Source organism: Ziziphus jujuba, chromosome 6 (assembly GCF_031755915.1).
Source record: "Ziziphus jujuba cultivar Dongzao chromosome 6, ASM3175591v1".
Taxonomy (NCBI): Eukaryota; Viridiplantae; Streptophyta; class Magnoliopsida; order Rosales; family Rhamnaceae; genus Ziziphus; species Ziziphus jujuba.
Window position 1 is genome coordinate 19,717,885 of NC_083384.1, and position 17,504 is coordinate 19,735,388.

Here is a 17,504-nt window from a genome sequence, read left to right on the forward strand (position 1 = left end):
GGCATTACTTCCTCTATTCTTCAATAATTTCTCGGGGCCTTCCAAACTGGAAACTTTTAGCAACACATAAAACCATAACCATATTCTCAACTCTACAGAGCTAAATGCAATCATCCTTGTAAATTATAACATGTTAGGAAAAGAAATCCTTGAAGGCTCAAGATTTAAAACTGTAATAGCATCATTATTTACTGTAGATGATGTTGTTGACTGCAGATGATGCTATTCATGTTGTTGCTGTTGACTGCAGATGATGCTGTTGCTATTGACTGCAGATGATGCTGTTGATGCTGTTGACTATAGATAATGCTGTTGCTGTTGACTGCAGATGATGCTGCTAATGTCTACCACACATAGTTTGGTGTTTAAAATGAGTGCTAAGACACAAACATCAAGCTCATAGAGTATATGTTCTTATAATACTGTTTTTAGCTAAGATTGAGATAACCAAGGAAACAAAATTGCCATATAAATGAAACATAAAGCCTTGGTAAGCTCAATAATAACAAAAACAAAGTTCAAAGTTACAAAGAAAACAATTGCCAAACTCATTAATTTGATGCGCTAATATATAGGAAATGTGATAAAACTTCAAAGTTACAGCAAATGGACCATATAGTTAAATTGATACACTGCCCAAAATCGACCGACTAACCTCTTCGCAGTGAGCAACCGTGGTGCAGAGAGGCTTCTCTACCAGTACGTGATGGGGTTTTGGGTGGTTAATGATATCCATTAGGATTTGATAATGGGTCATATTTGGACTTGATACAACCACGACATCACAGAGCTCGCTGTCTAATAGCTCCTGGTGTCCTGAAAAAACCGTTACAAACGAACAACTCCATAATCAACAAATCCAAATGTTTCTTCAAAATTACAATATATAATTTATATAATTAAATTTAAAAAAAGATAAGTAGTAAATAAATAAATAAATTGAACAGTTCTACTTTAATTAGAAATTGGGTTAAATTCCTCTTCCTAACATGTTTCATACAAAAAGGAAGTTAATAAAGTTGAAGGAAATAGAGTGAACCTTAATGGGTCAATTGAAAGAGTGTGCCAACTGAAGGGCAAGCTGTTGGGAAGGAAGATGAGGGTCAGCTATGGCTACGACGGCCACACTTTCGGTACGAAGATGGTGAAGATTAATAAGATGTTCTCGTCCCATCATACCCACTCCTATAATTCCGTATTTCACTGTTTCGACAGCTGCCATGGTTGAGATTTGGAAAGCTGGGGACTGAACTCTGTAATGTTGGTGGTGGCTAATGCCGTTAATCTGACATCGACATGAGAAGCTAGTCTTTTTTACTTTTCGGGCCTGTTTGTTTCACCGGATTGGACAGGATTGTGTCTCAATCAGGTGTTTGGTAGAAAAAATAGAGAAGCGAATAACTTAACCGCTACAGTAAAATAATCCCTCTAGAGGAGGATTAAACTGACCCGTCTCTTCCCCTGGGTCAGATTTTTATCCGAAGCTCATCGAAGGCTGGTCTCTCTCACTGGTCTCTCCCGCTGGTATCTCTGGCCAGATCAACCCCAACGAGGGTCATCCTCTTCCTGATTCCCACAAGCTCACACTCCGGGTATGCTTAAATTCTGAATTTTATTATTTTTTTATTTCAAAAAAGTTTTCCCCATTTTTTTTTCAATGAAATTTCGTCAACTGGGTGTTAGATAATTTGTTGGATAATTTGTTTGGTTGATTGAAATTTATAGGTAACTTCGCAATATGGGAATACCCTTCACTCTGCGGACCACCAGGATTCAGGGCAATTCTCATTTGCCACTGCGGAGGCCGGAAGTTACATGACTTGCTTCTTTGCCCCTGATCACAAGCCCGAGACCTCGTTGACTGTTGATTTTGATTGGAGGACTGGGGTTTCTGCTCAAGATTGGTCCAATGTTGCTAAGAAAGGCTCTGTTGAGGTAAAGTTTTTCTTTTCTGATTTTTCTTTTTCGCAATTGGGTTTGGTTTATTAGTAGAATTTAAGTTTGCCAAAAGGTAAATGCTTTTTATATGTGGGGGCATAAGTTCAAGGCAAAAGAACGGGTTTCCTTGGCATTTTATATTTCCTAAAGTTATTGGTTTTGTTGTGGGGTTATCAAATTTATTCATGGTTAATAACTGAGGTTTTTGATAAACCCATTTTGTGGTATTCTCATATGATAATTGGGACTGAAAGAGAAAAAGAAAGGTAAAAAGAAAGATTGGAACTTGGCTTGAGTCCGATGTTATTGTAAGCATTAAGAAATGGTGCAAGTTATCGACATCATGTTTGTCAGTTAGCTGAAGCACTCCACTATGCTTATTGGTAGAGTGGTAGGTTGGTGATCAACCTTATCCATCTTTCCGAATCAAAATGGACAAATACGGCCATGGAAAATCACTGTAATAAACTAGATTTCTAAGGTCTAAAGACAAAAAGCATAAGCTTTGCTGCTTGGTCAGAGATAACTGTATATGTCCAGCTAAGGAAATGTGCTATTACCATACCTTTTAAGAGATATGTTTAGTGTCATTAGACAATATTTACTGTGAAAATCTTCAGAGTACAAAAAGAGCATGCTGCAAATTTTTTTTTTCTTTTTTTCAACTATACTTTGGTTAGTGTTGAAACGGTTGAGTGCATGATAACTTGTGAGCTAAGAACAAACCATCCTTTCTGTTGCCTTTATTAAGAGTCGTTGTGACTGAGTATGATTTTTAACGTAGTGATATGTGTATGATTAATCCTATAAGCATTAAATCATTATGTTAGGTAAAGAATAAGGAAAATTAGTTCTCAACTTCCCTAAATTCAATAGCTTTGAGAGTTTGAGGTATATCATTTCTCCTTAAGTTGTGTCATTGAATTAAGTACTTCACAAATTTTGCAACTGGCGAGAATGGGATGTTGAAACATTCTTATGATTTTATTTTATTTCTTTTGAATGTTAGCTAATGGAATTGGGGCTGAAGAAAATGTTGGATACTGTTACTACCATTCATGGGGAAATGTTCCATCGTCATTTAAAGTAAGCTATTATTTTTCTGTAGCAATTTTAAAAACAAAAAATGAGAATTCATTTGAAACTGTTCTTGATGCACAACATCTCTTTTCAGAGAGGAAGAAATGCAGGAGCTCAACAAATCAACTAGCACCAAAATGACCGTGTTTACTCTTCTCTCAATTGTTATTTGCTTGTTGGTGGCAGGAATGCAGTTATGGCACTTGAAGACCTTTTTTGAGAAAAAGAAGCTCATTTAAATTTGAGTGGGTTTCAAGTTTCATGTCATTTATCTTGTGCTCTTGTAAATTATTTGCATGTATATATAAATATATAAATTTACAAATTTAATTAGATGTAATAATCTTTTTTTAATATAAATATAATTTTTAAAATTTTCATTTAAAAAAAATAAAAAATATAGTTACAAAATAGTTCAATCCAATCTGATCATGCACCAAACATGGAATAATTAGTCCACCATTCAATCTGGAACTATGCCAAACAAAGTACTGTACTATTCTATCCTATCCAATCCTGTTCGATCCTGTCTGATTCTATTCGATCCGGATCTATCCGGCGTACCAAACGCCCCCTTCGTTTACCAATCTGGGCCGCATAAGAAACTAATGAGAACTTTACGAAGATAAAATAATGTGACAAAATTTGTGTTGTGCCACTGAAATAATGGTTGACATTATTTGTTTGCAAGTTTTTTTTTTCCCTATTTTTCAACACTTATTTCGTTTTTAATTGATTTTATTAAATTTAGAAAAGAGCGATAGAGAAAATTTTAAAATCTTATCTTAGACTAACATGACATTTCTGTATTTTTATCATTATTTTAATTATATTTATTGATATAAAAATCAACAATAAAAAATCACCCATTTTTCTTTATCATTGCACAAGTGCCCTCTTTGCGTTAATGTTTCGCACCGCTGTGTTTAGATTATCTTTCTAGTCGTTCAAATGGCTTCCGCTTTTAGCTAGGGCTTTTCATATCTTTGATAGAATCGGCATGCATTTGTTTTATTTTATTTTCGGTTCTTATAGGGGCAAACTTTCATTTTGTTTTCCCATTTATTCCTACTCGCCTCCATGGTTCAACTATTTCATTACATTCTTTATAATCTTGACTGTATTTCAGCGATCTTAACCTTTTTCCATTTACCGTCCTCACTTCCTTGTTTGGTAACTTTATTGATTAACCCTGTGAGCCTGTAAACTAGTAAAAGCCACACTAGAAGGCCTTTGAAAATACTGCTGTGGTGCCAACCAAAGACCCTCTAGCGCTCAAGTCTGAAATATGCAATTGGACTTTCTATGAAAAATAGAGAAGAAAAAGAAAAATAGTAATATGCGTATAAAAATTATTCTTTCGTACCTTATATATGGCTTAAGGCCTTCATATAGGCTTTTATTTAGGTTTAGGAGGAAATAAAATAAATAAAAATATATTATTTTAGAAAAGAAAGAATTTTAATTATGATCCCCAATCTATTCATATTTGGACAATTCAAATATATTGGACATCAAAATCCTAATTGTTTTAGGCAATTAAATATTGCCTTTTTTTTTTTATGCAGATATTTAGAGAGTGATAAAATATATCCATACAGTTGGCCTTCCACTCTTTTGAGTGAAGAATTCACTCAATGGAGTAATGAGTGTTGACTTTCAAATTGAGATCCCTTGATTTGTTTAAGTTGATGAACATCTTCATACTATTCCATATTTATCGTTCTTATGCTGATTTCATATTGTACTGCTTATACCAGTACTAACTTGGCCAACATCAAACATTATGCTAATTAATGAATAGAGTTTGAATATGCCGATATTAATAATTGCTCCTCGAGTATCAATTATGTGTCAAAGACTAGCATGTAGTCTAAGATTATAGACTTTGCTATCATTCCACCACTTGAATTGCCAAAGTAGCGTCTTATTTAAGGTTAAGAACTGGTCTGAGACATATGAAATGTCCCATAATGTATGTAGTTTGTAGGCTTTAGAGCATTCCCAAGGGATTTTCTATATCTTCATTTTGAAGAGCTAATATATAAAAACAATCTCCAACCCATTCTGTATTTTAACTTTATTATATTTTACAGAATGGGTTACACTCTTCATTATTTAATGATGATCAAATTCCAAAACCACTATATTAATATATTTTACTTGCTATTTTTGTTTCTTCCCGTTGCCTTAACTACTCAGTTGAACATATTTGAAAATTATTCTCATCCCAACGATCATAACCTTAACTACTCAGTTGAACATATTTGAAAACTCTTCTCATCTCAACAGTCATAAATTTATTCATTGCACATGGGTCTATATGTATTCATGCTCATAATTTTTTTTTCCTAAAAAATATGGATTTTCATACTGACAGCCATGGAAATCTACATCTTGATTCCAATGAGACCCCCCAATTTTCAACCCAACCTTCCAACTTTGATGATCAATATTCTTTGTTCAATACTCAAAATTTTCAAGTGTGCACTCCATCAGAATCCAATTCTAAACAATCACGAGGTGGTAACTTTACAATGGAAGAAGATCTTCTCATTGTGTCAGCATGGCTCAACGTCAGTTTGGATGCAATACAAGGAAATGAACAAAAACACAACTCTTATTGGACAAGGGTGTGGGAATATTTTCACAAGCACAAGACATTTGCTTCAAACGTACACAAATTTCTTTGATGAACCATTGGTCAACAATTCAGTTGGTTACAAACAAATTTTGTGGATGTTATGCCCAGACAGAATCTAGACATCAAAGTGGTGTCAATGAGCAAGATAAGGTATTTGTGATTTACATATCAAAAACATTTATTCTTATTTTGTTGTTTATATATTACTTGAGTTCTTTTTTTTATTTTTCAGATTGCAAATTCAAAACTACTTTACCAAAGAGTTGAATAAGGTAAATCTCCATTCCAATTTGAACATTGTTGGAACATATTGAGATACCAACCGAAATGGTTGGAGGATTGCCAAAAGAAAAAACCAGTGAAAAATAAATCCAAAAGCTCTTCCCCTGTTGCCCCCTCTTGTCCAACTCCAAAGACTTCTCATGAATCATGAAGATGATGACATCCTAAATCCTAGCTTCGTGAATATAGAGAGACCATCAAGAAGGAAAGCTGAAAAAGAAACAAAAAAAAAAAAAGGAATAGCAGAGACTTTGGAATGATTCTTCAAGTTCATACATAAATATCTTACAAGATATAAAGGAAGTGAAGAAACAATGCAATAAGAAGAAGTTAGAAATATTTGGAAAAATATATAACCAAGAACAAGAAAGGCTTGTTTATGAGCAAGAAAAGCTTAAATTGGAACAAATGAAGGAAGATGAAAGGATAATGATGATGGATACTAATGGAATGTCTAAAATGCAAGCAGATTTTTATCTATGCTGTCAAAGTGAAATCATTGCAAGAAGATCTAAAAATAATCCTTGACTTTGTTTTTCTTAAGCAATTGTTAGTTAAAGTTACATATTATAAGTCCCATGTATTTTTCATATTTTACATGTAACTGTAATTGACAATTGTTTAATCTTTTTTTTTTTAATTTTTATTTGTACTTCGTATGAATGTATTGCAATGCATTAGTCTATTTATGTTAAATGTGTTTTCTAGATTCTATTTTTTATTTTTATTTTATAATAGATTCAATTGGAAATGGAAGTGATAGATTTTGAAGCAATATAAGACAGCACAAAATAGGTGACAGTCAATGAAATTAGGAGTGAAATACATGACAAAAAAATTTGCAATAACATACATACTTTGGTGTTACTGGTATGCAATTACTGTATACTGTGATTGGAGATGATGCTGGTATGAAATAGATGACTTAAAACTTTTCCATTCTTCCACTTGATATACTGTGACTGCAAATGATGCTGTTAATATCTACAACACATACTTTAGTGTTGCTGGTATGCAATTGCTGTAGTTGTGCCCTTTTTCACCTCTACTTTCTTGAACTAAGAGCTTGCAAGTTTTTTTTTGAGTTGGCTAATTGGCTCCCAATAGAATGGCATGAGTTAACCAATTGGCTTGGCAAGGGAAATTCATCTTTGGCTATTTTAAGAATATATTATCAAAACTTAGATATCTAAAACTTCCACTTTTACTGTTTTTGGAAGACATGTCTTTAGATCGAAAGACATCTCTTTTTTGTAGCCTTGTATAAGTGCAAACTTTTCTTGTAGCCTTGTATAGTGCAAACTTTTCTTGTAGCCTTGTATAAGTGCATACATTTCTTGTAGCCTTGTATAGTGCAAACTTTTCTTGTAGCCTTGTATAAGTCCAAACTTATTTAATGGTTTTTGTTTTAGTTTACGAGATGATCATATAATAGCCTTAATATTTAAACTTGGTGATTTAATTCTCTTTTACAACTTTATTATCTTATATACCTTTTTAAATTTTGTAATGCTTTTTTTATCCTTAGGTAACAGATAGAGCTTTGCTTCAGGAAGTTATGAGTGGCTTCATGAATAATAAAGATAGAAAAGTCAAGGACGATGGATATATATATGCATGGTACTTGAATATGTGGAAATTGATTTGGCTCACATGCTTTCTCAGAAGTGGAAAGAAATGGATATGTCCAACCAATCCATAGATGAGAACTGGTTTCGGTTCTACTAGCAGGTTGTTAATCTACACTCTTACCTGCTTAGAAATTGCAATTTGTATCCATTGTTTTATATTCTGTTTTTGAAAAATTATGACATCGTCAAAAGGTTTTCTCTTGATAAAATTATGATATTTACTTGACTGTTAAATACTGCATGCATTTGTAATTATCATAGAATAGTTGAATTCGGTGTTCTTTCAAGAGTTGAAGATAAGTCCCATTAACGTGCATGCTACTTTTTCATGGCATTTATATTTTGAATATAAGTCTCATTAACGTGCATGCTACTTTTTCATGGCATTTATATTTTGAATATAAGTCTCATTAACGTGCATGCTACTTTTTCATGGCATTTATATTTTGAATATAAGTCTCATTAGCATGCATGCCACTCATCAAAACAAGACATTCCACAAAATTGATTCTGACATTTTTACCACCTGCTGATGGTTCTGCCCTTTTTCTTTTTCTCTTTAGTGGATTCTAAACTAATAAGGCAATATGTTAATAATTGACAAATTAGTAAAACTTAAAATACAATAATATTCTCGTTTTCTGTATAATGCCTTGTTCAAAAGGCAATGAAGTTCACTTTCACAATCTATAGATAATTTCTAAAGAAAAAGTGGGCTTTTCCTATTCCTAGTAATAAATTGCCTACAAGTTCAAATGTTATGTGTCAATATTACAAGATTGAAGGGTATTACTTCCTCTATTCTTCAATAATTTTCCAAGACCTTCCAAATTGGAAATTTTTAGCAACACATAAAACCATAACCATATTCTTAACTCGATAGAGCTAAATGCAACCATACTTGTAAATTATAACATGTTAGAAAAAGAAATCCTCGAAGGCTTAAGATTTGAAATTGTACTAGCATCACTATTTACTGCAGATGATGTTGTTTCTGTTGACTGCAGATGATATTGTTGCTGCTGTTGCTGTTGACTACAGATGATGTTGTTGATGTCTACCACACATACTTTGGTGTTTAAAATAAGTGCTGAGACATACAAACATCTAGCTCATAAAGTATATGTTCTTATAATACTGTTTCTAGCTAAGATTAAGATAACCAAGGAAAGAAAATTGCCATATAAATGAAACGTAAAGCCTTGATAAGTTCAATAATAACAAAAACAAAGTTCAATCACCATACATATGGAGAAACATATGGAGAAGCAGAATCAAACAGAACAACTACAAGCAATCAAGCACTTATAATTGTCAAGCTCTGTTCCTTTTTATGTAACTCCAAAGCACCATACTTAATGTCAATCGAAGTTACATATTATGAGTCTCATGTAATTTCCATATGTGCTCAATAAGATCTTGTTGCAGTTGAGAATGAATATTTCTATCCCTGATAAGATGATGACGTTGAATAAAATTTAGAAGTTCTATTGTAGGCTCATGTGAAACAGATATAGTTAGAGTGGCATCAAGTGCATCATAATAATAATCCAAATATATATCATGTTGTTCATCTTCAACAATCATATTATGTAGTATGATGCAAGCTTTCATGATATCTTTTAAAGTTTCACGATGCCAAAAATGTGCTAGCCCATGAACAATTGCAAATCGGGATTGCAACACTCTAAATGCTTGCTCCACATGCTTTCTTGCCGACTTATGAGCTGCTGCAAACTGTTTGTGTTTGTTATCTTTTGGAAATGGAATTGTTTTCACAAATGTTGACCATGGAGGATATATACCATTAGCAAGGTAGTAACCCATTGTATAATCATGACCATTAATAGAGTAATTAGCTGGAGGAGCACGTCCTTCAGCAAGATCTGTGACTAAGAAAGAGCTCTCTAGAACATTTATATCATTATGAGCCCAAAAAATGCATGCCATATCCAAAGATCATGAGAAGCTATAGCTTCAAGAATTATAGTTGGTTCATGAACAGGCCTAACATACATAACTTTCCATGCTGCTAGACAATTTTTTCGTTTCTAGTGCATACACTCAATGCTCCCTAACATTCTAGGAAATCCATGTGCTTCATTTTCTTTTAACAATCTAACAATGTCATCTTTGTTTGGTGATCTCATATACTTCTCTACGAAAATTGAAATAATCATCTTAACAAATCTTTTTAAGCTTTCAATTGCAGTGCCTTCGCCAATTCGTACATATTCATTAACAAAATCTGATGTAACTCCATAGGCAAGCATCCGCATGGTAGCAATGATCTTTTGGAGAGAAGACAAACCAAGGATTCCAGCAGCATCTCTTTTTTGGACAAAGTATGGGTCTTGGTTTTCTAGGGTAGATAAAATACCAATAAAAAAGGATTGACTCATTCGAAACCTCCTTCGAAAAGAACTTGGAGAATACATCGGATTTCTTCCAAAATAATCATGAAAAAGCTTGCACTGACCTTGAATTCTATCACGCCATGTGTATGCATGACTTGGAATTGAACTTTGATGTCGTACAGTCCTTCTTTTAGTAAGCAACTCACCTATCAAAGCTATTTCCATCTCCTCCTCCTCTTCATCATCAGAGTCATCAAGAATCAGTTTGGATAGTTTAGTAGATGGCATATTTGAAAATGGTATGATTAAAATATAGCAAATGACTTGACATTTACCAAAAAAACAAGCAAACGGATGATGTTAAATTGAAAGAAGAAATGGCATCGATTTGACTAGTTTAATAAAAGCCAAATTTGAGAAAGATATAAAATAATAAAGCAAATGAACTTGACCTTTACCCCCAAAACAAAAAAAAAAAAGTAAACGAGCTTGGGAAAATTGAAAAAAGACTTGGTTGGTTCTATGAAAAAAATTGGAGGAAAATAACAAAATAATTAAGAGGGAATTTTGATAAAAAAAACCAAAAAAAGGAGGGAAAGAAACATAACAATAAATGCTTATTAAAAAAATAAAAATAAAGAATGAAAATAAAAAGTGTTATTGGAGGAGATTTTAAAACTTAACTCTTTAAACATAAAAATGCTCTTTATTTGATAAAAGATGCTTTTTATTTTTAAAGAATCCCTTGGGGATTCTCTTACCAATAAAAAACCAGCTTGTCATCTTTACTAGGTGCGAAAAAGGACAGCCAAGATCTCCCCTAGTCTTATAGTCATTCCAGATTGAAATTGGCATTTGAGTCTAGTTTGTAGTCATTCTACTCTGAGACCCTTACCATAATTTATATGAGTTGTAACTTTCATTAATTGAAGGAGAACTAGATAGTGCACTACCGAGTTATTTTGCATTGAAGGTTTAGTATTAGGTATGCACAGAAAATGCAAATGATATGAATGAATATGAATTAGAGAAGTTCTTTTCAAAATTCTAAAAAAACTCTATACAGTATTTTTCTTTACATACTATTATTTAAATATATAAAAAATATAAAATAACTTTATACAATATTTCTAAATCTAACTTATTCAAAATTCATAAAGTTTTAATTAAGCCAAAAAACATTTCTTCTTTTTTTTCACAAATTGTTTACAAATCAATTTCTATTAAAACCAATAAAATACTCGTTAAAGTCAAAAACGTTAAATCATTCAAATTCTAGAACATCACAAAACATAACATAGTCTTCATAACAATTTGCCAATCTTCTTTTACTAGATCCTGAACATATTAAGCTTGCCTTGTTTGACATGCTAATATAAAAGGTTCATCGCTTAAGTGATTATGCTTGAATAGTAAATGTTTAAAATTCACCAACGTAAACTCAATCTCACATTCAGTCTTTCCTATATTATTATCAATCTAATCACACCTAAGTAGTGTAAACTTCAAATCATTTGAATATCGCAACTTAGTTATAATGTCAATACTCTAGAATATGTAGCATCTCTTAGGACTGGTCACTTAATTATCTCTTATACTCACATAACTTTGAATATCTGCATTCGTCACAACTCCAAAATTCTAAGTAATTTTTCTGTTCTCATGATTTTTTGTATGAAACCCTAAAACAATTTACAATATATCTTACAAAGTCCTACAACCAATAATGAAAATCCTCTGGAAACTCATCTTTCTTTAGATTTCTAATCTACAGTATGGTTTACAATGTTTTAATCAATTGCTTTTGCAATAAATTATTTTTTTTATGGTATACTAATATATATAATGACTTACATGATCTCCAAACCATTTATGAAATGTTTCATTGTGAGCACAATTAATTTCATATTGTCATGTGCATGGTCTCTCATGCTTCAAAAATGCTATGTGTTTCCTATAGGAATTTTACTAGAAAGTAAAGGCAAGATTTTTTTCTTTTTCTTTTTAAACAATTACTTACATAAGTTTTCAAAAAATAAAAAAATAAAAAATAAGAGTAGCATAAGATAAAGTAGCTTACTTAAGAAATGGAGTGACCATTGTAGAATTGACTAAGACATAAAGATGTGCTTGTACAATAGCCATATTATGAAGCTCAAATAATTCTTCATTCCCTAATGCATGACCTACTTATCCACGTCAGATATCATCACCCTTATAGTTTCAATGTGTCTTGTTAATTTACTCTCAATTAAGTATTGTACACAAAATGTCATGCCTTCTTTTGCTAGGTACCTTCAATAATGGAACCTTTTGGAAAACTTCAATTTCTAACATGGTCTTTGAGTATAAGTAGAAACATAAAATTAAGGAAAAATAAATAAAAAAGAAATAGCAAAAAACACAATTTTAGATTTTTATAAATAAATATGGTTCAATAAAAAAAATTTTAAAAATAAAAAAAATTAAACTATTTACACACATTTCAATTGGATACATCCACTAAAACTGTATTAGCCCAGCCATTATTGCTTCTTCTCTTAAATAAATTATTTAATGCTCCTAAATGGAAGATCTTCTCAAGATGGTAAACTATAAACACAACACACTCTTGCAAACATTTAAAATCCATCTCACTCATTGTTATTAAACATAATTGCTTAAAGAAATTGGATAATTATTCACTCAATGGTTTCACTACGTGCTTTGACAAAGACCTTCAAATGGCTATTGGAAGTAGTTGCTGCATAATAATGTGACTATCATGACTTTTAAGATCTGAAATATTGAACTATTTGATATTCACACGCCTCAAAATATTAGATGCCTAACTAGAGGTGTAAAGTTGGTCATGCCATGCTAACCCAGTCCATTTAAAAGCTAGCTCATTCATGCTTGTGCCATCCCATTTATTTTCTGTGTCATATCCATGTCAACCCATCCAACTTTCATATCATGTTGAATGTCCTATGCGCTCAAGCACATATGTTCTCATGCCATACTCATCTTAGGCATGTGTCATGCTTTTATTAGGCATGAATCATACTCATGTTAGGCATGGGTGCCTGTGCCCATACCAGATATATTTTACACATTTTTAATATTATAGAATATAGTTAAATAAAATGTCATCTAAAATAAATATTAAAAATAAATTAAATTAATTATAGAAAATAATATGTTTTATTCTTTAATTGGCCATAAAACAAGTTACAAGTATATATAAATAAAAACACATAAAAAAAAGGAATATTAATACTTTCCTTAATATATTTTATTCCAAATCAATATTCAAATTTGAATCTACATTTGAAAAATAATCAACTAAGTCGTTTTTACAGCTTTGAGCACTAAGTCTTCCCTCCTCCCATTCTTTCATGCATATAAGGCATTATAAAATGTTTGGTGTTAGTTCTGTCCTTCACTCATCTAATACTCGATTACTTGCACTGGAAGCAAACTTCAATGCTATAGTAGACATCGGAGGTGTTAAAAGATCACAAGCTATGATGGAAAGTACATAAAAAGTTATTTCATGTTTTTCCCACCAAGTTAATATATCATATTTTTCTACATATTCTTCAGTAAAAAAATCTGTAAAATCAATTTTCAAATAGTTATACACCTCATTGTGTAAAGAACCGATATTTGATTTTTGTATTCTTTTCTTTACAAGTATTGTCCAAGCATATTCATTAAACTTTGGAAGAAGTGGAGTAGAAGTGGTTCTTGGACAACTGTTAAATTTTGATGCATAAGCATTATATAAATTAGTTGTAGACCTGTGCAATATATGACATGTATAATTCCAATACAATATTTTGATAATAAGTTGTGAAAAAGAATTATAATCAAATTAAATACAAAACATCACAAAAAAAGTTAAACTAAACTTTTAATTTAGCATAACTAATCCAAATTTTGAAAAACTTCTTTAAAGACCACATTAGTTAACTAATCCAAATTGGTTCATTCTCCACTTTTATCACAAATTAATATCTTCAACCCTTTCCTATTTATAACTTAAGGTTTATTATTGAAGAAAGTGCATCATTTTCCTTCTCTTTGCAAAACTACGTCAAAATTGATCTTTTTAATCAATAAATTTTTTCCTTTTGAAACTTTTAGAACGTAATTTGAAGTGTATAAATTTTATAAAATATAAATTAATTAAAATCATACCATATATGAATCACTCAATGAAGTTCTTGAGCAACTTTTTAAAAAATCTTCACTTTGACAAATAGCCTATGTGTTTGGTGAAACAAAAAAAATAGTTTAATTCTCTTGTTTGAGATGGTGCATTTTTTGTAGGTTGTTCAAATATATTTAATGGGAGCACATTACAAAGCGGAGTTGTAAATCAATGTATATAACATTATATTTTTTTTGTACTTGTATAACAAAAGCTTCCTACAATTTAAAAAAAAAAAAAAACTTTACAAATTTATTTGTCCTTTTATAAAAATATTAACCTAAAAATTTTGAAATACATTTTAAACCTAAAGCCTCATTCCAAGCATTTTTTCCAATTTTCTACTGTATTACATTCTCACGTTTTGACTAATCATTTATATAACATAATAAATTCTAATGATAATAATGATGGACATATAAAATACAAAATGATGGCCTAAATATAAAATTAGAAATAAATTATAATATGTATTTAAAAAAAGTTTCCAAATATAAAGATTAAATCAATAAAAAAATAATGAAAAAAATAAACTAACCAGTACAATGTAAAGAACCAATTTTGATTTTTTTATTCTTTTTTTTTTGCAAGTATTGTCCAAGAATATTCATTAAAATTTGAAAGAAGTGGAGTAGAAGTGGGTCTTCGACAACTGCCAAATTTTGATGCATAAGTATTATATAAACTAGTTATCAAAATTTTATTATCATTTGCATCAGTAGCACTATTAAAATTCAAATTAAAGGCAATATCATTCAGTAGCAATTCCACTCCTTTTAAGTTAATTCTAGGATCAATTACTGCAGATAAATTAAACTTGGATGTATACATTCTCAATATTATTTAAACATTTCCTCTGTTTTTTTACAAATTTCCAAAAGAATATATGTCATATCTATATTTAGTACAGTAGCACTTATATTACATAAGTGATTAAGAACAATACAAGAAGTTGAATAATATATACCTGACGAGCCGTTTTAGCATTATAAAATACTTCTAAAAATTTCATAAATGTAAAAGCAATTTTCCAGTCCTTTTCACACCAAACAATGCTATTATGCTTGCTTTTAGAAAATTCAGTAATTACCATATAATGCTTTTTACAAGATTTTAATATAAAAAAAAAGTAGAATTCCAGTGAATTTTCATATCCATCTTAACTTAATGCATTCCAAGCCATGTGATTTTCACATTAAAAAAAAAAAAAAATTCTTATTGTCTAGAAGGAGATGGAGAAATATAAAGAATGACATTTCTTATTGGTTCTATATGATCATTGATCGAATTGAGACCATATTTTACAATTAAGTTAATAATATGGCATACACATCGCATATGAAAAAATTGACCATCATAAGGTGGTCATAATTTTTTCTTAAATATATCAATAGCAACAATATTGGACGCAGAATTATCAAAAATTATATTAAAAATTTTATCTACTACTTTATATTCCCTAAATACATCCATTATCTTATGGAAAAATTGCACCAACGTTATGAAAGAATTGATCAAGCAAACGAAAAGAAATAATTTTTTTATGCACAAATCCAATCAGAATCAATAAAATGTGTAGCAATGCTAATATAACCTTGTCTATTAACACTAGTCCAAAATTCAAAAGTACAACAAATTGTACCATTAAATTTTGAAAAATCACATATTAAATTATTTTTTAATCATTGAAAACTTTTACATAATCAAATCTAATAATATTTCTCAAAACACTAACATATGCAGGTTGTAAATAATTTTAACAAAATATTCAAATCTAGCATCTTTAGCAAAAGTAAAAGATTGATTAGCTGATGCTATATATTTTGCTAATACTTATCTCATTTTAGCATTAGATTACACAAAACTAGTATCATCTGTTGAATTTTGACCAAGTTCTGTTTGTACGGGATCTTTAAGACCATATATGTGTATGCACTTTTTTCAATGCTTATTTAAGTGACCTATGCCTTTTTTTGGTATCATTGGATAAAAAATTGTTACGGTAATTGTATATGGTCTTGATAGATTTATTGGAATTCCATAATTATAAATCAATAGTTGATTATCTAATAATAAAAATAATAGTATAAATAATAACATAGAAATATAAAATTATATAAAATTGATACTGATAACATTTAAATTAATAATATTAGATAAATAAAAATAAAAAGATAATAGAATATATTATATTAAATATCAAAGACAACTGTATTGAATATAAGATTCTTATGATTGATATAATAATAATTATATAAAAATTATTAAAGAAATATATATTTTAATAATTATTTTTCATATTTTACATCTCAAAATGAAAACGAGGAAGAAACCAATAATTTTCAATCATCTAAGAATTTTATGAGTATTTAAATAATATTTATGAAATATAATATAATTATAATAATTATTTTATCATACTTAATAAATAATTTTATTATATATATATATATATATATATATATATTTGCATATTTTTATTAATAATAGTTTATTTTTTATTATTATCGCTGATTATAAATTAAATAGATTAAAAAAATATAATATCAATTTTATATTTTTATAATTTTTATAATTTTTATAATCAATTTGATAATTAATTGATTAAATAAGTTAATTTTAAAACTTCAACAAAAATTTTTATTTTTTAAATAAATTTTCATCAATTTTCATAATTTTTTTTTAATTTTTAACAATATTCGATATTTTTCAATATTTTTATATAAATTTTTATATTTTAAATTTTTAATATTTTTATCAATATTGAAATTTTAAATTTTAATTCCATAATAACCTATAACTTTTAATGCTTATATATTTATAACGAATATTTCCAAGCGAGTATATGGCAAAGCTAAAATCATCCAAAGATTAAGAAAATAAATTATGGATAGACATAATTAGCATAAGATGCATTTCACATTTCTAAAATTGTTTTGTCAGTTTTTGATAAAATTAACCAACTCATAGCCAGATGGATTATGTTTCAAGAAAAAGAATGATCATATTCATTATTTATAACATAGTATCTATCTAAATCAAAAGCAATGGAGAAAAAAATTGAAGAAAATGGAAAGCTGCTAAAATAATATCAATAGGATATGGTTTTTTGCTTTATTTCTTTTATCAATTTTGTTTTAGAAAAAAAATTTAATTAGATATATTTTTATTTTTTTGTAAGCAATCTGTTTCGATATCATATATACACATGTAAATATATTTTGACTGAAATTTGTTTCCATACTAATTGGATAATTTTGTTAAAGTGAACCTCTAATAAAAAAGCAATTTTATATTATGTTTATGGCTTAAAAAAAATGTTTTAGAGGGGAAATAAAACTGAAAATTAAAAATAAATAAAAAAGTTAACAGAGGGC

The 17,504-nt window shown here is 29.6% G+C and overlaps 2 protein-coding genes across 2 annotated transcripts; one reads left to right on the forward strand and one right to left on the reverse strand.

Annotated features, from left to right (window-relative positions):
- The first annotated feature begins 1,096 nt into the window (after nt 1-1,096).
- On the forward strand, nt 1,097-3,351 carry LOC107403989 (transmembrane emp24 domain-containing protein p24delta9). Its single transcript, XM_060817925.1, has 5 exons — nt 1,097-1,133; nt 1,471-1,592; nt 1,726-1,935; nt 2,948-3,024; nt 3,113-3,351. Exons 1-5 carry the CDS (start codon nt 1,097-1,099, stop codon nt 3,255-3,257), a joined length of 591 nt encoding a protein of 196 aa, XP_060673908.1. The 3' UTR covers nt 3,258-3,351.
- Nucleotides 3,352-8,946: 5,595 nt separating this feature from the next.
- On the reverse strand, nt 8,947-10,220 carry LOC132804044 (uncharacterized). Its single transcript, XM_060817926.1, has 3 exons — nt 10,055-10,220; nt 9,638-9,937; nt 8,947-9,467 (listed from the first exon to the last, which is right to left on the reverse strand). Exons 1-3 carry the CDS (start codon nt 10,218-10,220, stop codon nt 8,947-8,949), a joined length of 987 nt encoding a protein of 328 aa, XP_060673909.1.
- Between the last annotated feature and the right edge of the window lie 7,284 nt (nt 10,221-17,504).

What these genes read in the sequence shown, in the direction of transcription:
- LOC132804044 (XM_060817926.1), bottom strand. Translation starts at nt 10,220, where the DNA reads ATGCCATCTACTAAACTATCCAAACTGATTCTTGATGACTCTGATGAT. An exon ending in ATGGCGTGATAGAATTCAAG is followed by an intron (nt 9,938 to 10,054) that starts GTCAGTGCAAGC and finishes TATCTACCCTAG; the next exon opens with AAAACCAAGACCCATACTTT. An exon ending in AATGTTAGGGAGCATTGAGT is followed by an intron (nt 9,468 to 9,637) that starts GTATGCACTAGA and finishes GCTCTTTCTTAG; the next exon opens with TCACAGATCTTGCTGAAGGA.
- LOC107403989 (XM_060817925.1), top strand. Translation starts at nt 1,097, where the DNA reads ATGAGGGTCAGCTATGGCTACGACGGCCACACTTTCG. An exon ending in CCCACAAGCTCACACTCCGG is followed by an intron (nt 1,593 to 1,725) that starts GTATGCTTAAAT and finishes TGAAATTTATAG; the next exon opens with GTAACTTCGCAATATGGGAA. An exon ending in CTAAGAAAGGCTCTGTTGAG is followed by an intron (nt 1,936 to 2,947) that starts GTAAAGTTTTTC and finishes TTTGAATGTTAG; the next exon opens with CTAATGGAATTGGGGCTGAA.